At 44.0% G+C, this 22324-nt stretch overlaps 1 protein-coding gene across 1 annotated transcript in view; it reads right to left on the bottom strand.

The window, feature by feature from the left end:
* Positions 1-19719, bottom strand: part of DAPP1 (dual adaptor of phosphotyrosine and 3-phosphoinositides 1) — a 174234-nt gene extending 154515 nt beyond the window's left edge. The window contains exon 1 of the mRNA XM_075336994.1: positions 19533-19719. Coding sequence (XP_075193109.1) covers positions 19533-19633 — 101 coding nt within the window. The 5' untranslated portion in view covers positions 19634-19719. The remainder of the gene's footprint in view (positions 1-19532) is intronic.
* Positions 19720-22324: the final 2605 nt, after the last annotated feature.

The following is a 22324-nucleotide window of genomic DNA, read 5'->3' as shown; positions in this document are numbered from 1 at the left end:
GCCACTAAAGTGGGCTTTACATGCTACGATATATCTAACGAGATGTCAGCGGGGTCACGTCGTAAGTGACGCACATCCGGCATAGTTAGTGATATCGTAGCGTGTGATAGCTATGAACGAGCAGAAATACTCACCTTCTTGTTCATCGTTGACACGTCACTCATTTTCTAAAAATTGAATGTCCGGTTGTTCATTGTTCCCGAGGCAGCACACATCGCTCTGCGTGACACCCCGGGAACGATGAACTGCAGCTTACCTGCGGCCGCCGGCAATGCGGAAGGAAGGAGGTGGGCGGGATGTTTATGTCCCGCTCATCTCCGCCCCTCTGCTTCTATTGGCCGGCCGCTTGTGACGTCGCTGTGACGCCGAACGTCCCTCCCCCTTCAGGAAGTGGATGTTCGCCGCCCACTGCGAGGTCGTTTGGAAGGTAAGTACGTGTGACGGGGGTTACAACATTGTGCGACACGGGCAAGAAATTGCCCGTGCTGCACAAACAATGGGGGCGGGTGTGATCGCAAATGCGATCGCACGATAAATTGTAACGTGTAAAGCAGGCTTTAGAGTCACATACATAGTGCGACAACAACACACTGCAACTAATGAATACATGAACTCCAATATTGCTGTAAAAGTTAATAACGTAAGGTACTTTAGGTCAAAGAGCGCAAAAAGCTTCAACCACGTCAAAGTGGGTCTAACTATGGATGGTCCCTAGCACTATTGTCCATCTCTTCCACACAAGTTTTTACGCCTGGTTCACATTTCACTCCCCACTGAGGTGAGGCTGGATTGGAACATGGAGAGGTAAAACATGTACTCATTAGGGTCTAGCCATATTAAAAGGTACAGCTTGACTTGGTTGGTGGCTTTTGTGCTCTTTGATCAAAAAACGGGAACTAAGTACCTTACGTTTTTAATGTTTAAATCAATAGTGGAGTTCAAGTATTCATCAATCGCAGTGTGCTGCCAGACCGTGTAAGGATATGTCTTTATTTTGGCCACATAGTGTATTTCTGAGCCTATACATTAATTTCATCAGTCCTTGGTGAGCTGGACTCTCCCCTATCTTCTTGGACACATATCTCGGCTTTGTCCTGTGCTCCTGACGGACTTTTTTGATACTATATTATATCTATACATATATATCATGTCAGAATCTGGACCGGATTTCCCTATGGATAAAGAGGATTATTCCAACAGACTCTCTAAAGTGGCCTCAATTTTTAATGCACCTGAAACCACATCTATCTCTGAACAGGACTCATTACAAAGTTCCATGCTGGATCTTGAAAGGAATATGGTTAAAGAACTCAAGACTTGGTGGGATTCAACCTCTCTAAAGAATTACATCGATAAAGGTATGATTCCTAGGGGTTTACGTAAAAGAAAATTCCCTACCAGTCAGTATAATGCAGAGTTCACCAATAATTGGAATACTATACTGAGTGACTGTTCGGTTAAACTAATGAATCTCATTGTGCAACAGGAGGAATTGGAACTTTTACAGATCAAATCTAATATTTCTAATATTAAGGACTCACTCAAAAAATTTAATATGGAAAATTTGAAAATCTCCTATGATAAAATACATTCCAAATTATCCAAATTAGAACATAATATAATGGAAATTAAAAAGAAGAAATTTTTGAGAGACTCCAATGATTATGCCAAAAATGAAGTTTATACCTGGAATTATAAACCCAGATCCATTATTAGAAGGAGACGTCACTCCAGCTATAACAGAGTGGATTTTGATTGCACAGATTCTGCAGGTGACATGTCTCTCCCCTCTACATCTGATGGGGCAACGGATCTTTCAAATTCCTCATCTGATTCAACTGGCATAATCACTCGCTCTAAACAATACAAAACAAGAAATCCTACACAACCTTTTTTAAAAAACAAGTCAAAAAACGGACAAGACGAGCAGGGAGGAAGCATCAGAAACAACACTCCTTTGTACCGCTACCAACATCAGAAACATTAAATATTCCTGTTTGGAACTTGTCCAGTTACATCTTGTCAGAACAACAGATCTCCCTACTCAGTAGGGGACTGGGATTTGCTCCTAACATTAATTTTGACATTTTCCAGACCATTTTGGACTTGAACAAATTTGCTCGTAATATCACGTTAAAATGTCATTTTTTTGATACTAACAAACCTATTCCTCCACAGGATATTAATCATGATGTTGTTATTGATAACAGTGCTGATGTCCCCTTATTGTCATTTTGTGAACAAAAAAGTTTAATGACCTTGCGACTTCTCTCTGCTGAGACTGATGTTTTGCCAGACAGAATTGCCACTAACATACAACCTCCACTTCCAAATAGGGATTATTATCCCCTTCAATCTCGACCTCAAATCCTGGATTTATTTCAAGAACTTATTGTTAAAGATTTTATTGAATTGAGTGAGACAATGACGCCCCCTAGAGACAATCTGAGCCACCGGGAAAGATTGGCCCTAAAAGAATTGGGGACGAATTCAGATATTATAATAAGGGAGGCGGACAAAGGGGGCGTCATTTTTTATGGCTATCATGTGATGTAATATCCCTCTATCCTTCCATACCTCATAACATTGCATTACGATGTCTGTCTCAGCATTTGGATAGATTCAGTGATTATGATACATGTCTCAAGGACTTCATAGTTTCCTCAATTGATTTTCTTTTAAATCATAATTATTTTTCATTTGACAGAAAGTTTTATTTACAGTGTAGAGGAGTTAGCATGGGGGCCCGCTTCTCCCCCTCGCTTGCAAATATTGTGATGGCGAGATGGGAGGAGGATTTTTTATATGCTGAACAGAATAGATTCTCCGGATATCTGCAATGGTATGGTAGATATCTGGACGATCTGCTTATGATCTGGTCGGGCCCTACTGATACCATACAAGACTTTCTTGCCTATATTAATTACAATGGTTTCAATTTGAAATTTAGGAAAAACCTTTCAGTCTACCTCAAATCAAAAAACTTTCCACATAAATTCCCTAATCAATTGTAACACGACCTTTGTCATATATCTAATAACATGTAAAACCTGTAACATTCAATATACAGGCTGTACGACAGGCCCTTTGAAAGTAAGAATTAGAAGACATCTTTCAGATGTTTTTAAACAGAACGCAATTGCTATATCAGCAGTTTCAAAACACTTTGCCTTGGTGCACCAGGGTGATATTAGCGGCTTTCAATTCAAGGGTGTAGAACAGATATCCAGACCGATCAGAGGTGGAGATCATAAAAGGAAATTATTAAATAGGGAATCCTTCTGGATTTTTACTCTCAACACTAGATATCCGGAAGGCTTAAATAATCGCCAGGATTTGATATTACATTATTAAATATATCTGGTATTATACCCTATTGATATTACATGTAATGACAATTTGTTTTTTTTTTGTTTTTTGTTTTTTTTCTTTCTTTCACAACCAAAAAATTGCTATTGTGATATTGCTTACCTTTATATGAATGGAAGGTTAGATCAGCATACAATATCCATCCCCTATTGCATTTGGTATATTGTTGAAGGGAAGGCACTTGTTACATATATGTGGAAAGCTATTTGTCAGATTGTCATTCTATTAGAGATCATATATCTCTTGAGGCATTTAATTATGTCTATACTGCTATATGCAGAGTGTCTTGTTGGATCATTATATACTATATTTATAGTTATACTAAACAACAAGGGAAACCGGTCTATACAATTGTTTTTAATATGTTTGTTATTTTATGTGTATATGTTGGTGTATATATTTTTTGTATCTGTGCACATTTGTATTACACCATACTATTTCATATATACTCATATATGTGAATTTGTTACTGTGTATCTCCACTTGTTTCTGATCCCTCGTAGTTACTGGTTGAGGAGTTGCCTCTAGTGAAACCACACATGTGAAACTAATTAGTGGACCAGGGATCAGATTTAAGGGAGATGGTTACACTTTAAGTTAGAACATGACTAAGACCTGAAGCGTCGAAACGCGTTGTTCTGCCATCTTTCTGACATGTAATACAGTACCTGCTGGATTTTTAATACCTATTTTTCAATAAAAAAGGATTTTTAATCTATTCCTGGCGCTGGAAACCTTTCCTTCTATACATTAATTTAGTACTAAATGTGTGCGGGCCCTATATTTTTTGGAATTTTTGCTTTGAGGCCCTGTGCTTTCTATGTACACGCATAAATAAATAAAAATCACCTACTTCTGTAAAGGGTTATTCCTACCTTGGTAAATGACAGCATTGGATATACCATCACTTTAAGGCAATCCGTTAGCAGGTTTTTACTACCTCATCTCAGAGCAGCATGATATAGACACAGAGCCCCTGATTTCAGTGATGTGTCACTTAGATTACTGGCTGCAGCAGTTCTGACAGAAATTTTAGGTTTAGTAATGGAAAAGCGCTGAAAAAGCTGCTCCACCAATGCTAGGCTCTCTAAATACAATGTCTATAGGCAGTGACGTGCACTGCTAACTACAAAAAGGAGGGACAACAAGGCACCGCCAGCTAGTCACAACAATGATAAGGTCCTGCTTCTAAAAAAAACTCCGAAGAAAATAAAAATCAACAGAGAGGCATTGCTGAATTCTCTGTTAACCCTTACCGTATGCTGTCTTCAAATTAATTAGCAAAAGGCTACAAATAGGTTCCCTTTAGGCCCGTTTCACACGTCAGTGAAAAACACAGACGTTTTTCACTGGCGTGTAAAACACGCACATGTCCCTCCGTGTGCCGTGAATCACGGCACACGTGGGTTGTCTAAGTGCAATCCAGGCTCCGTTCTCCGTGGCCCGTGATTGCACTTAGAAATCAACTCACCTGTGCCCGCTCCCGCTCTCCGTGGTGCTGAATCCTCCCGCGGTGCAGCATCCGGCCGGCGCTGACCCCTGCAGCAGCTGCTTCCGGGTCGGCTGTGTCGTGCATTATTAAGATGCGCGACAGTAATCAGCCGGCTTAGAAGCAGCAGGCTGCACGGGCTGCAGAGAGCGCGGCTGAAGCCGGGTGAGTTAAAATGTTTATTATTTTAAATGGACGTTTTTTTCTGGCACGTGTTTCACGGACCGCACCACTGCGTGGTCCGTGAGACATCAGTGATGCCAGAAAAAAATGGACATGTCTCCGTGCGGCAATCACGCACACGCGGGTACGCCGCACGGAGACACGTGCAGTGAAAAATAACTGACGTGTGAGCAGACCCATTCATTATAATGGGTCTGCGTATGTCAGTGATTCTGGTACGTTTAAAAAAAAGCACAAACGTACCAGAATCACTGACATGTGAAAGGGGCCTAAGGCTGAGTTCACATGTCCTGAAATCATCAGTTAGAATGGATTCTTCAGAGATCCGTTGCCAAAATGACGTCTGCTGGATCCATTATTTTTTAACATTGAAGTCTATGGAGAACGGATCAGTTAATGGATTGCTATTTATCTTCAACTGAAACTGATCCTGTAAGAAAAAAACGGGTCAGTTACAAATGCAAGAATAATGGTTGACTAAATAGTAGCAACACATCCGTTCTCCATAGACTCTCATCTTAAAAAAACGGATCTGGCAGACATGTTATTTAACAACGGACAAAAAGTTGTGTTTGCAGAACTTTTTTACCAATGGATCTCTTGAGGATCCGTTTTACAGATGATTACAGGACGTGATCTCAGCCTTCTTTCACAGTCCCTCCCTGCACAGCACCGATCCATCCACCTACATGTGCAGGATATTGTGCGTGTATGTCCGTTATTGGCATCTGCACCGTCGCAGCTACAGCCACAAAATTTTGCACACTCACACTTCTGGACCCCAAGAGCCTCATAGGCTATGTTTTGAGGGGAAATTTTAACCCCGCGCTTTACAGTTATTTACCAAAAAACCTGCCGCCATTAAAGTGAATGGAACTGGGAGCAACAGCGCAGACAGAACTATAGAAGAATACGCAGCCACGCCCTTAAATGGAATGTTGGCGTGGCACAATGCAGCCAGGGAAAGAGACAGACACAGACAGGGAAAGAGGCAGACACAGACAGGGTAAGAAACAGACATAGACAGGGTCAGAGACAGACACAAAGAGACAGGCACAGACAAAGAGACAGAGACAGACACAGGGAAACATACAGACAGGGAAAGAGAGGGAAAGAGACAGACAGGGTAAGAGACAGACAAAGAGACAGACACAGGGAAAGAGACAGAGGGAAAGAGAGAAAGAGACACACAGGGAAAGAGAGGGAAAGAGACAGACAGGGAAAGAGACAGACAGGGAACGTGACAGAGATAGATAGACAGACAGGGAAAGAGATAGATAGACAGACAAGGAGAGAGATTGAGACAGACGGAGAGAGACAGAGACAGTCAGAGAAAGACAGGGAAAGAGACAGACAGACAAAGAGATAGAGAGAGAGACAGAGAGATATATACAGAGGGGGAGACAGACATAATTACATTTATATCTATTTGTTTTGTGGTTTTTGTGTGCAGAATACATTTTTGTTAATACATTCTATTTTGTTAACAGCTATGTTGTGAGGCGAAATTTTAACCCCACGTGTTCCAATTTACCAATCAATTTTGCCCCTATCTACATAATGGGGAAAAAGTGAAACGAAAAGTGTATCCGCACCGTTGCATTTACAATCACAAAATTTTGCACAGACACCTCATGTGACCCAGGGAACATCATAGACTATGTTTTGACAGGAAAATTTAACCCCGCACTTTACAGTTACTCTCCAAAAAACATGCCTTCATTAAAGTAAATAGAGCCTGGAACTACAGGTTATTAGTAGGAGCTTTAAGTGGTTGCTATAGGAACAAAAGACATTCATAGTATAAGAAGCTTATATGTGAGGTAATAAGATGTCGGTGGGGAGACGGATAGAGCGAGACAGAGAGAGACAGACAGGGAAAGAGACAGAGAGATAGAGACAGACAGGGAAAGAGACAGAGAGATAGAGACAAACGGTGAAAGAGACAGACAGAGACAGACGGTGAAAAAGACAGATGGGGAAAGAGACAGACAGAGACAGACCTGGAAAGAAACAGACCTGGAAAGAGACAGACCTGGAAAGAGACAAACCTGGAAAGAGACAAACCTGGAAAGAGACAGACCTGGAAAGAGACAGACCTGGAAAGAGACAGACCTGGAAAGAGACAGACCTGGAAAGAGAAAGACATGCAGACAGAGACAGGCAGACAGGGAAGGAGGAGACAGCCAGAGAGACAGACAAAGATAGATGGGGAAAGACACAGACCTTGATAGAGACAGATGGGGAAAGAGACAGAGAAATAGAGACAGACAAAGACAGGCAGACACGGAAAGAGACAGACAGGAAAAGACAAAGAGACGGGGAGACAGACCTGGAAAGAGACAGATGGGGAAAGAAACAAAGACAGAGACAGGCAGACGAGGAAAGCGGCAGACAAGGAAAGAGGCAGACATGGAAAGAGGCAGACCTGGAAAGAGACAGACGGGGAAAGAGACAGACGGGGAAAGAGACAGACGGGGAAAGAGACAGACGGGGAAAGAGACAGACGGGGAAAGAGACAGATGGGGAAAGAGACAGATGGAGAAAGAGACAGACAGACATGCAGACAGGGACAGAGAAAGGCAGACAGGGAAGGAGGAGACGGCCAGAGAGACAGACAAAGATAGATGGGGAAAGACACAGACCTTAATAGAGACAGACATGGAAAGAAACAAAGAAATAGAAACAGACAAAGACAGGCAGACACGGAAAGAGACAGACAGGAAAAGACAAAGACAAAGAGACGGGGAGACAGACCTGGAAAGAGACAGATGAGGAAAGAAACAAACAGACAGGCAGACGAGGAAAGAGGCAGACGAGGAAAGAGGCAGACAAGGAAAGAGGCAGACAAGGAAAGAGGCAGACGAGGAAAGAGGCAGACGAGGAAAGAGGCAGACGAGGAAAGAGGCAGACGAGGAAAGAGACAGACCTGGAAAGAGACAGACCTGGAAAGAGACAGACCTGGAAAGAGACAGATGGAGCACATTAATTGGCCAGTTTAGTGAAATCTTAAATCTGTGTGGAATATCTGTGGTGTTGAAATATATGTTGTGAAATGCTTCTATTAGCTTAGTTTTTGCCTTTTTTATAATTACATTTCTATCTATTTGTTTTGTGGTTTTGTGTGCAGAATACATTTTTGTTAATACATTCTATTTTGTTAACAGCAGTTATTAACCCGGGCGAAGCCGGGTAGTACAGACACAGAGAAACAGACAGGGAAAGAGAGGGAAAGAGACAGACAGGGTAAGAGATAGACAAAGACACGTAAAGAGACAGACACAGGGAAAGAGACAGAGGGAAAGAGGATAAGAGACAGACAGGGAAAGAGACAGACAGGGAAAGTGACAGAGATAGACAGACAGACAGGGAAAGAGATAGATAGACAGACAGGGAAAGAGATTGAGACAGTAAGAGACAGACAGGGAAAGAGACAGACAGACAAAGAGATAGAGAGAGAGATATATACAGAGGGGGAGACAGACATTATAATTACATTTATATATATTTGTTTTGTGTTTTTTGTGTGTAGAATACACTTTTGTTAATATATTCTATTTTGTTAACAGCAGTTATTAACCCGGGCGAAGCCGGGTAGTACAGCTAGTATATATATATATATATATATATATATATATATATATATATATGTACACAATATATAGCTGTATAGACATATACAATTTTAAAAAATGACGTCGTGATCCGCGGTATTTTTGATTCTCAGCGCAGATGAAGCGGATTGCTACGGGCTGCCACCCCCATCTGCCTGGCTTTACCTGACTGGCAATCAAAATACAGGGAAGACCATTGATTTTTTTTTAATTATTTAAAAAAATAATAAAAGAAAGCGTGGGCTCACGCCGTATTTTGATTGCCAGTCAGGTAAAACTAGGCAGCTGTGGGGCTGGGATTTTCGGCAGTCCGTAGCCGTCCCTGAAAATGGTGCATTGTTTCTTTCCAGGCGCTTTACCCGGCTCGTCCAGCAGCCTTGATGGCGGTGGCATGCTGGGTAACAAAGGGGTCAATACCAACTTTGTATTCTCAGATGGTACTAGGCCCAAAATTTATGGTGTCACACCAAATTATACATGGCCACCATGAATTTCTAGTAAACAGTAAAAAAAAAAAAAACACAACACAGAGAAAACATTTTTTTATTAGAAATAAAACAAAAAAAACATTTAGAGACTCCATCTTTATTATAAAATAAATCCTTAGTCCGACGTAATCCACAGGTAGAGCATTGTCAGATTCATCACCCTGTACAGACACAGTCTATACAAAGTGAGAAGCAGAGAGAGCCATGTTAGCTCTGCTACATCACTCTCTACAGAGCAAGAAGCAGCCTGACAGTGAAGGGATGATTGCACTTGCTTATCGCATGGGCATTACCTCGCACGGACTGATCTCAGGACAGGAGCGCTTCAGCTGCATGGAAACACATGCAGCCAACCTGCTGCTGTCGGGAGATTGTGTGCCGTGATGCAACACTCACACAGTGACAGTCAAAGTTCAATCAAGTCCATGAGCCATGGACTCTGGGGAACCCTGACATCACCACGAACACGGCCAAAAACAGCCGATGACTGCCGAGTGACGAGCAGTGCAGGGAATACCCCTGGAAGTTAAGAGGACCTTTGATAACGTCATAGTCATGTGATCAGTCTTTAAGCCAATGTCTGTACAACATTCACACCAGACTGGTCACGTAGCTATGACATCCTTGACGGTCCTTACGGTCCTGTAAGTCCAGTGTTGGTTACTGGGCGGCACAGCAATGATTGATCGCGGAGGCAGAAGCGGCCAGGAGGCAATCTGCAGGACGCATTGCAGGACCTGTAAGTATGATCATAATGTTTTTTAATACTATACTTTCTTTTTACAACCCCTGGACCTGATCTGTACCCGAACTGTAACACGAGCTTTCCAGGAAAGCTCGTGATCGGGATCAATCACGCGATCACTATGTGATCGGTACGATCCCCGATCAGATCGGGATCGCCCGTCCCTACTTCCAGTCTCTATATATAATGAGCTTCTGCTTAGCCCTCCTTCACACATTCATGCAAATCACTAACGTTTTGCACGGTCGGTGGTGTAGGTACGTATGTGTGTGCGACTGTTCATGTGTGTGTTTTACGTGTGCTGTTCCTGTGCTCTCCGTGTGACATCCGGACAGTATGAGCTGATATACTTACCTGTCTCCCTGTCTCCCACTCTGCTTTTACTTCCAGGTCCGTGGTGAGTGCAGTGAATATGCAATGAGTTTAATGGAAGCAAGAGCAGAGGCAGAGACAGCAGAGCAGGAGACAGGTAAGTATAAACGTTGTTTATTTTTATGTGACCTGTGTTTTCTCCGGCTAATGTCACATGGATCACATTAGTGTGCGGTCCGTGTGACACCCGTGCTGCTGGCAGAAAACGGACATGTCGCCATGTGGAGCACACGGACTTGCATGTCCTTCATTTTGGACACTCAGTCCATGTCAAAACATTGATGCGTAAGAAGACTCATTGATTTTAATGGGTCTATGTGTGTCTGTGTCTCTGGTACGTATGAAAACGGACGTCACACGTACCGGAGACACGGATGTGTGAAGGAAGCCTTATACAGAGTGAACACTGATTGCTGATTAACTTTTTTAGGAGCAAACAATTGATGATGGCTTCTCCACAAAATGGAAAGCAAAAGCAGAAAGACGTGGAAGAAAACGGAGGAGGACCATTTGAATGGATCGAAAAATAGCCAGAATTGCAAAGGCTTAGCCAATGATAGTTCCAGGATGATCAAAAGCATCTCAAGTTACATGTGAGTACTAAGACAGTTAGAAGACGCCTGTGTGAAGCTAATCTATTAGCAACAAGTCCCCGCAAAGTCCCACTGTTAAAAAAAAGACGTACTGAAGCGGTTACAATTTGCCAAAGAACACATCAACTGGCCTAAAGAGGAATGGCGAAACAGTTTGTGGACTGAAGGCGGCAGACAGTTCTTCAGATGACTCCCAAATAGAGTTGATCGAATCCGCCAAAAATCCGGGACCGGCAGATCACAGCCGGATTGAAAAAAAAATCCGCTCCAGATTCTGGTGCCCATATAAGTCTGTGGGGACCAGAATCCGTAGATTAAAAACATTGGTGGAAGGGATAGGGGGGTTAGGAGCGCGCGCGGTGTACTCACCCGAGGCTGTGTTATTATGGCAGCAAATTCCTTTCGGGTCACGCTTTTCCCTTCCAGAGCCGACAATTCAATATTCATTGTTTTGCCCACCGACGCGCGTAATTGGTTGCAGTTAGCCGTGCCCCCACCCTGAGTGTCAGCTGACTGCAACCAATCACAGGTGGCAGGACGGCCGGTGGGCGGGGAACGTGCATGTCTTTCAGAAACACATTCACGCTCCTGTTAGAAGTGTGCGGCTGTGCCGGTGATGCGATGTCAGACTCATACAAGTCTGACATGACATCACCTGGCACAGCCTGCGCTCTCTGAACATGAGCATGCATGTACCTAGAAACACATGCACGGTCCTTTCAGAAGTGTGCGTGGCTGTGCGCGACAATGACTGAACCGCGATGACTGCACGGCAGGCAGATACTGTCACAGGCTGGGGGTGCGGTCTGCCTGCAACCAATCACAGATGAGAGGACGGCCGGTGGGCAGGGAAAACACGGAAAGCTGTGTGTATACGATGCACAGTACAGGAAGTGAATACGCGACCCGGAAGCAGTGTGCCTTCTCTAAGCAGAGAGTCGTGATCAGTGGCGTAACTACAGTTTGATGGGCCCCGATGCAGAGTTTGAGCCTCCCCCCCCGTCAGATGTATGGGCCAATGTAGAATTCTAAATGCTATAAACACATAAAAGTTGCCCCCCGCTTCATTGTGTAGTAATGTCCCACATCCTGTACTAATGTCCCCCATCCTGGGCCACTTCCTGGTAAATATGTCCCCCATCCTGGTAAATATGTCCACATCATGGCCACATCCTGGTGCATGAACCCATCATGGCTATATCCTGGTATATATGGTCCCATCCTGGTATATATGTCCTCTATCATGGCCCCATCCAGGTATATATATCCCCAACATAACCCCATCATGGTATATCTCACCAAGGCCCCATCCTGGTGTATGACTCCCATCATGCCTATTTCCTGATATATATGGTCCCATCCTGGTACATGTCCCCATCATGGCCCCATCCTGGTATATATCTCCCCCATCCTGGTATATAGCACTCCATCCTGGTATATAGCCCCTCATCCTAGTATATAGCCTTCCATTGTGGTATATAGCCCCCATCCTGGTATATAGCCACCTATCCTGGTATATAGCCCCCTCATCCTGGTATATAGCCGCACACCGCCGTAAAAAAATAAATAAACAATTGTACTATTGTACTTTCATAATGAGGCATATGCAATTTTGTATAGATAGATAAGATGGATGTGTAAATAGGATGGATAGATAGATAGGATGTACAAACAGACAGTATACACAGATAGACAGACAAAATATAGAGTAGGACCCCTCTATTGAGATGGGCCGTGACGTGGCAGGGGGCTCAAAAATTGATGAATTATTTGCTAAAAATCTCATTTAGCATTATAGTACAGTTGGAATATGTGAATTTTCACTTTTAATTGTTTGCATGCCATTCTCAAGCAGTGCTGGCTCCCTCTCTTTTTACAGATAGACAGTATACATAGACAGACAGTGTACACAGACTGTATAAACAGACAGAGAGTATACACAGAGTATACACAGACAGACAGATAGTATACACAGAGAGTATACACAGATAGACGGACAGTATACACAGACAGTATACACAGACAAACAGTACACACAGACAGTATACACAGGCAGTATACACAGGCAGTATACACAGGCAGTATACACAGACAGATAGTATAGACAGACAGATAGTATAGACAGACTGTATACACAAAGACTGTATATGTGGCGCCCTGGACTAGCCAGGTCGTCACAGATAACACACAAACACCCCCACCCCCATTAGACAGGGACACCAGCCAAACACAAAACCCTTGTTGCCTCCTCCAGTGTCTGATGTCCACACCAGGTGGGGTGGAGCCAAGCGGTTGACCCCACCCACTGAGGAGTTCACAGGCCTGGAGGTGGAAAAAGTAACAGTTTAGTCCAGGAGGTGGAAGTGAGAGGAGTAAACACTTGGGTGTCTGGGTTTGTGGCCCAGGCACTGACAGCAAGGTTGGCAGACGGTGGTGGCCGTCTGCAGGAGTGGTGAAGCAACGCGGAACCGTAGGACCGGGGTCGGGCGTTGGCCCGCCGGTACTGACCGGGGAGCGAAGTGAAGCCAGCACACACAGGCAGGGCCATCGGACCCCGACCAGGCTTGGAGCAGCCGACAATAGTCAAATCCGAATGTGACCAGAACCCCAGGGGTTTCCTAACAGCCAGAGACCCAATACAAGGCAACCGCCCACACCGTGAGGGTATACAGCTACCGCCTAAGGCTAGAGACCCAAGGGCCAGCGCCTGCGGGCAAACGGGCTCCTCCGGTATCCATACACTGGGGAGCGGACTACCGTTGGGGATCCATAGTAGTCAAACGAGAACATCAAGGTGCAGGGAAAGACAGCCGCCATCACCTGTCCAGGGAGAGACACTGCAGCCGCCTGCGGGACCCGTCCATCCAGCCGTTTGGTTTACCGAGGACTTTGTGCATCTCTTACTGAGTGAGTACACCCGTGCCATCCGGCACAGTGCCGCGCTGTCCCTGCGACCCTGCACCTCACCAACCCTGCCTCCCTGTCACATCATCGGGCCCCGGGACCACCGACCCCTACCCACGGAGGGGGAAAACAACATCCTAGCTGCTCCCTACCAACGCTCCCGGGATCCCCGTCACCAGCAGCGGTGGTGCCCATCTTCACCACGACCCGTGGGTGGCGTCACGGACTAAATCCCCCAAACCAACCACCCCTTTCACTCACGGGCGAGGAGCGCCGCTCAAGTCCCCGGATCCGGCCCACCGCTTGAGCCACCGAGCAGCCGCAGCAGCGCCGGACCCGAGCATTAGCGAGAGCGCAGCAGCGGCGGCGTCCTCCCCGCCCGCGACATATACACACAGACTGTATACACACAGACTGTATACACAGGCACACTGTATACACAGACAGACAGACTATACACAGACAGTCTGTCTGACAGGTAGTATACACAGAAAGACAGTATACACAGATAGTATACACAGATAGTATACACAGATAGTATACACAGATAGTATACACTGACAGATAGTATACACAGACAGATAGTATACACAGACAGTATACACCGATAGACAGTCAGTATAAACAGACAGTATACACAGACAAACAGTATACACAGACAGTATACACAGACAGTATACACAGACAGACATTATACACAGACAGATAGTATACACAGACAGACTGTATATACAGACAGACAGACTGTATACACAGACTGTATACACAGACAGTATATACATACAGATAGTATACACAGAAAGACAGTATACAAAGACAGATAGTATACACAGACAGTGTACACAGACAGTATACACAGACAAATAGTATACACAGACAAACAGTATATACAGACAAACAGTATACACAGACAGTATACAAAGACAAATAGTATACACAGACAAACAGTATATACAGACAAACAGTATACACAGACAGTATACACACAGACTGTATACACACAGAAAGTATACACAGACAGACTGTTTACATAGAAAGATAGTATACACAGACAGATAGTATACACAAACTGTATACACAGACAGACAGACAGTATATACATACAGATAGTATACACAGAAAGACAGTATACACAGACAAACACAGTATATACAGACAGAATACACGGAAAGATAGCATACATAGACAGACAGCATGCACAGTATACATAGACAGACAGACAGCTATATATTGCACACTATACAGGACACACGTATCTTATACATAACACATACAGACAGCACATAACACATACAGACATTACACACATGATTCACATTATACTCAGCTGCCCGTGATGCAGTTCAGCGCCCTCCCGCGCATCTAGCTGAGCCAAGGCAGGGGCTGGGTTCGGAAGCCCCCCCAGTCTGAGACCAGCGCCCCCCCCCTGGGCTGAGATCACCCGGTCTGAGATCAGCGCCCCCCCCCCCCCAGTCTGAGATCAGCGGCTCCCTGGGCTGAGATCAGCGCCCTTCCCCCCTTGGTCTGAGATCAGTGCCCTCCTGGTCTGAGATCAGCGGGCCCTCCTCAGCGAACTTCGTCCCCCCCGGCGATTGTCTTCAGCTCACAGCGCTTACCTGTCCCCGGGGGCTGCCGCGTCCTTGCCACCTAGTGTAATGAGGTCGCAGAATGATAACCTCACCACACTGCTGCAAGGCACAGCAATGACGCGCCGGCGCCCTGCTCTGCTCCAATGACCCTGCCTCCACTCCACCACATGGCTAATTTGCATGCTCGGCCCCGTCGCATGCAAATTAGTCATGGAAGGAAGTGAAGCGACACTGCAGGCCCCTCTGCTGGTGCTGTGACTGGGGCCTGGTGAAAAGAGGGAACCGTCCTGCCGGGAGCTTAATAAAGCTAAGTAATTGCCCCGGGCCTGTCCGGGCCCCCTCTCTTCACCGGACCCCCTACAGCAGTCACAGTAGCAATGCCCTGATGGCGGCCCTGCCAACAAGTGATCCCATTTTGGAAACTAGAACCCTCAAGGAATATATGTAGACATTTCATGAGCACCTTGAACCCCAGGGGGCTTCACAGAAATGTATAATGTTGAGCCATGAAAATAAAAAAACACATTTTTACCACAAAATTGTTACTTCAACCAAATAGCTTTTTTTTTCCACAAGGGTATCAGGAAACAATGCATTATAAAATTTATGGTGCAATTTCTCCTGAATACACGGATACCTCATATGTGGTTGAAATCTACTGTTTGGGCGCACAGCAGGGCTCGGAAGGGAAGGACCGTCATTTGACTGCAAAATTAGCTGGAATCATTAGCGGACACCATGTCGCGTTTGGAGATCCCCTGAGGTGCCTAAACAGTGCAGCTAACCCACTAGTGACTCTATTTTGGAAACTAGACCCCTCAAGGAATATACCTAGATGTTTGGTGAGCCCCTTGACCCCCCCCAGGGGCTTCACAGAATTTTATAACGCGGAGCTGCTGTGAAAATGAAAAAAATAAATTTTTACCACAAAATTGTAACTTCAACAAAGTAGTTTCTTTTTCACAAGAGTATCAGGAGAAATTGCACAATACATTTTATGGTGCATTTTTTCCTGAGTACACTGATACGTCACATGAGGTAGAATTCTACTATTTGGGGGCACGGCAGGGCTCGGAAGGGAAGGAGCGCTATTTGAATTTTAGAGCGCACAATTGTTTGGAATAGATAGCGGACGCCATGTTGCGTTTGGAGAGCCATCCATATGAGGTCTTGTATTTTGTGTGATGACTTGACGCTTTTACTGGTACCATTTTTGGGCATATAACATTTTTGGATCATTCTTTATTCTCATTTTTAGTAGGTAGAATAAACATGTAATAGCAATTCAGGAATTGTTTTTTTGCAGAATTTGTTATGCCATTCACTGTTTGGTAAAATTAACAACACATGTTTATTCTTTGGGTCAGTACAGTTACACTGATACCACATTTATATCATTGTTTTATGTTTTGCCGCTTTTACGCCATAAATACAATATTTTAGAAAACAATTGGGAGGGGTTTTGCTCTATTTTAAGAGCTATAACTTTTTTATTTTTCCGCTGATAGAGTTGCGTGGTGGCTTATTTTTGCGGGACAAGATGTAGTTTTCAGTAATAGTATTTTTGTATATGTTCAACTTTTTCATTGCGTTTTATTCCACTTTTTTCCTGCAGTATGATGAAAAAGCATTTTTTTGACATTTTTTTTAAACTGTTCACTGAAAGGGTTAAATATGTGACAGTTTTATAGATCAGGTCACGCCAGACGCAGTGATACCAAATACTTGTGCTTTTTTTTGTTTATATAAATAAATGTATATTGGGGTATAATGTTTTGTGATTTATTTTTTTTTCACATTTTGCAAGTTTTGTTTTTTTTTACTTAACATTTTTACCTAGTACTTTCAGGGTTTTTTTTATATCATAGCTGGTATAATGCATTCCCATGCAGCAGCATAGCAATTCATTATACAGGCAGCGTCAGGCTTCAGACTCTGCTGCAGGCTGGGTCTGTCAGGTCAGATACATGGCAAACCCATGGCTTCCCCATGACCGCGTCACAGGAGCGTCGGGAGAGGAAAGAGAAGCCACTGCTCCTCTCTAACTTTTATGTTTCGCGATCGCTATTGATCGCGGCACATAGACGAACGCAAACGGTTAACATCATCAGAACCTGATGCAATCAGGTCCTGATGATATCTCCAGGCAGAACTACCGTTCTGCACCAGATCTCGGAGATGGGAGTGCGCAGGGGGTTGCAATCCCCTCCTGACGACTGACCGTAAAAATATGTTGGCTCTGCACAGAGCCCAGCAAGCGTTGACATATATTTACAGTGGGCGGGCCTGAAGAGGTTAACGTATGTTTTAAAACATACTGCTATTATTTTGAATACAACTGTAGGTCGTGAGAGACATTTGCCAATTACCGTTCCCATGTGATCAATTGTTCTAACATGGGCATTGGGAGTGCCACTTCACATACCTGATAATCTGCCCTTGATTGTTCTATAGCATTGCAGGAATCTTAGGATTGTTAACAACACAGAATTGTAAACATTTTTGAAGCTGCAAGTATTAAAGCTGCTCACTGCTGCCCAAAAGAGATGAGAACAAAATATCCCTTTAATTATTATGCTAGGTACTGTACCATGAAGTACCTCAGTGTTTTCTGGAGTGCAACTGGAGTGCAACTGGGTATATTCAGGACTTTTAAAAATAAAAATAAAAAAAGTGCCGTGTTGGCAAAGAACAGTACTGGGCACAACAGGCAGGCAGGTAGCCACTACCTGCCTGTTAGTGCTTAGGCACATTTTTTTTGTAAAGTCCAGATCTGACCCTTTACCTTTTGGACTGAACAATCCTTAATTATAGTAAAATTTAAGAAAGTATAAGAATGTGCATCCTACAAGAAGTCCAATAATAAGCATAGTATACAGCCCCCTCATCCCCACACCCTGTCCTTATCTACACTCCAAATGTCGATTGACAGGTTTCTCCCTATGAACAATCATACAGGAAAACCTGTCAGTCAGCACCTGGAGGAAGGGGGGAGGACATTAATAGTGTCTCTGTCACTATAATGGGCTGCACTCAGAGGGATATCATCATCCCTATAGAAATCATCACTGGCCTAGAAATGAATCTAAAGCAATAGAGGAGCGTCGGGGGATTTAGGATCTAGCTATATTCCTTATTTTCCTAGATAACCCCTTCACGCAATGATGTTTGATTACTATGTATGTACTTGAACTAATCATTATTGGTTGGTGAGAACAAAAAGTGCTGTGTGAAAATGTGTCGAGAACAAGAACACATGTTGTTTGCATTAATCCGAAAAGACCACATCCACTTTCATGTAGTAATTTTGTAGTGTGGTACAGACCCGCATCATATCACCATACATGTGCTGTAGTGTGTACACAGCCATTATATCACCTTCACCATACATGTGCTGTAGTGTGTACACAGCCATTATATCACCTTCACCATACATGTGCTTCAAGAGGAACCTCAAGACCCACCTCTTCCAACAAGCCTACAACCTACAATAGCCCTCAGTGCAGTAGACCACTGCGCAACCAGCTCTGTCCTCACCTACTGCACCATCACCCATTCCCTGTAGACTGTGAGCCCTCTCGGGCAGGTTCCTCTCTCCTCCTATACCAGTCTGTTTTGTACTGTTAATGATTGTTGTATGTATACCTTTTTCACTTGTGTAGTGCTATGGAATAAATGGCGCTATAATAATAAATAATAATAATAATAGTGTGTACACAGCCATTATATCACCATACATGTGCCTCAAGACCCACCTCTTCCAACAAGCCTACAACCTACAATAGCCCTCAGTCCAGTACACCACTGCGCAACCAGCTCTGTCCTTACCTATTGTACCATCACCCATTCCCTATAGACTGTGAGCCCTCGCGGGCAGGGTCCTCTCTCCTCCTATACCAGTCTGTTTTGTAGTGTTAATGATTGTTGTATGTATACCTTTTTCACTTGTGTAGTGCTATGGAATAAATGGCGCTATAATAATAAATAATAATAATAATAATAGTGTGTACACAGCCATTATATCACCATACATGTGCAGTAGCGTGGTACAGACCCGCATCATATCACCATACATGTACAGTGGTGTGTACACAGGCATTACTGTGTGCGTACTTCACTGCCTAAACGTACCCACACACACATCCAATGCTTTACTCTAGTAACTGAATGGGTTGTGTTACATTACCCCAAAGACTCCAGGTCATCCACTTCCATCTGGTCATCTTCCCTATCGCCTTGCCCCTCCACAATGTTCTTCCAGCTTGCCCTGTGCTCCCGATAGGTCATGCCTGGCTGTCATGTATCTGTCTGTCAGTGAAAACACCTGGGATCCACTCTGAAAACTCTGTAAAAACTGAAACTCAAGCAAGTCAGACCTGTAACACAAACCAGGAAGTTCCCCTGGCCCATCCCATAATAAAAGCAGTGAACCAGCATGAGGAATTGTTTGCTACACTGGAGTCATACGTGGTGTGGATAGAAATGTATCGCTAGGATCATTCAGACACATTCTTCTGTTTTTATTTTCCTTCACAATCTGAATTTTTAGTATTTTTTTTTATTTCAATCGGTTTTCCATGAGTTTAATGGCTTTAAAATGAGTTTCCAATAAGAAACTTTTATCAGTTATTTAAAGGACAGAAAATAAATGTATGATGAGCGGAGTTCTGATTGCGTGGACCCCACTTATTAAAGGCTCCTGGAACCTTTTGTGAATGGAACAGTAGTGTACATTTGCAACCATCATTCTTTTCAGTATCGATGGGACTGATGGGAAGAGCTGCCCCAGAAGTGAATGGAATAGTGGTATCACATCATGCACACTACCGCTCCATTAACACAAAGGACTAGGGGCCCCATTGTCACCATTAGTGGGAGTTGTCCTTGGTGCTGAGATTTCCATTGCTGTCAATAAAAGCTGAACTGCCGTATCATAGGATAGGTCATTAATATTGGATCAGTGTGGGTCTCACATGCGACCCCCCCCCCCCCACCACCGTTCTGATATTGATGACCAATGCTAAGAATCTGTTATCAGGGTCTAAGCACTAAAGATAACACCCTGAAAGCGAATCTGTCACCTGGTTTTTGCCACCCAATCTGAGAGCAGCATAATGTAGGGGCAGAGATTCGATTCCAGCGGTGTATCACCTACTGAGCTGCTTAGTGTAGTTTTGATAAAATCACTGTTTAATCAGCAGTAGATTAGAGGACTACTTGGCGTGCTGCCAGGTAGTCCAGCATATTCATGAGCTCCATATAACTGCTAGATCTGCAGCAGTTAATACATAGATTTTATCAAAATGACAGCTAACAGCTCAGTAAGTGACACATCGCTGGAATCAGGGTCTCTGTCTCTACATTATGCTGCTCTCAGATGGTGGAGCAAAAACCTGGAGACAGATTCCCTATGAATCTTGGGTACATAAAATAGCATGTACATATAGTATTTCATAGAACCTCCATCGGCTAATATTTACAGCAATAATGATGCCAGCAGTGCTGTTTACAACACTAAACTAAATGACTAAGTTCAATTTATTTTATTTTGCAACCACTTTCTATCTTAATCCAATGCAAAGAAAAAAGAAAAACTGATGGCATTCACTGTGTGCGGAAAAAAGATTCCTTCTTTATGAAGTTAGTGGAAAATGTTACAGGTAACGCCAACACTTCATATCTCTGGTGATTTTACGCTTGTAGATGCAAAACTGACGTCGGCTGTAACGTTTTTCACTAGCGTCATATACCTGCTGTATTGCTTTTAGTGGTAAAGGAATCAAGAAGAAATGTTTTTTCCCTGCACACGGTGAGTGGCGTCCGTTTTTCTTGGCTTCGCACAGTTCATTATTAGGGATGATCAAATACCTCAAATATTCGGCTTCGCGAATATTTTCCGAATAGGTCGCCGCTATTTGACTATTCGCGAATATTCGATGCGATATGTAAAGCGGGCTTTACACGCTACAATATCGTTAATAAATTATTGTCGGGGTAACGTTGTTTGTGACGCACATCCGGCGTCTTTAACGATATCGCAGCGTGTAACACTTAAGAGCGATCTTAAACGATCGCAAAAGAAGGCAAAATCATTTGCCGTGGAAAGGTCACCCTGAAACAAAAAATCGTTTTCAGGATGTTAGCGATGTTGTTCCTCGTTGCTGTGGCAGCACACATCACTATGTGTGACACCGCAGGAGCGAGGAACATCTCCTTACCTGCCTCCATCGGCTATGCGGAAGGAGGAGTTGGGCGGGATGTTTACGCCCCGCTCATCTCCGCCCCTCTGCTTCTATTGGACGCCTGCCGTGTGATGTCACTGTGACGCCACACGACCCGCCCCCTTAGGAAGGAGGCGGTTCGCCGGCCAGAGCGACGTCGCAGGGCAAGTAAGTCCGTGTGACGGGGTAATCGAGGTTGTGCGGCATGGGCAGCGATATGCCCGTGTCGCACAACCAACGGGGGTGGGAACGATCGCTTGCGATCTCACTAGCGAGATCGCAGAGTGTAAAGCCCGCTTAAGTCTATGAGAAACCCGAATAACAACTATTCAGAACTATTCGCGCTTCCCATAGACTTACATTGCGCATCGAATATTCGCATAGCGGTGACCTATTCGGAAAATATTCCCGAAGCCGAATATTTGAGGTATTCGATCATCCCTATTCATTATCTCTCCGGAGCTGAACACCTCTGTTTGATAAAACACTTGTAGACGCTGATGCAGATCATGTCTAGAACCTGGACCATAAAGCCGTGTTCCCACAATTCTCATTTGGTGAGTTTTTGACATTGTGCAGCGTCTTACATTTCCAGCAAAATGGATGGGATTTATAGAAATCTCACATCCACTGTGCATCTTTTTTACTTAGTGTAAACTGACTTTTGTTTTGGGTTTTACATCCGTGGCATGTCATTTTCTCTTGCGGTACACTGAGTTTTATGTGCAGATTTTTGCCATAGACTTACATTAGATGT

This window comes from Anomaloglossus baeobatrachus, chromosome 1 (genome assembly GCF_048569485.1).
Source record: "Anomaloglossus baeobatrachus isolate aAnoBae1 chromosome 1, aAnoBae1.hap1, whole genome shotgun sequence".
In the NCBI taxonomy this organism is placed as follows: Eukaryota; Metazoa; Chordata; class Amphibia; order Anura; family Aromobatidae; genus Anomaloglossus; species Anomaloglossus baeobatrachus.
Note: the sequence above shows the minus strand (reverse complement) of the source record. Positions and strands in the feature narration are given on the sequence as shown.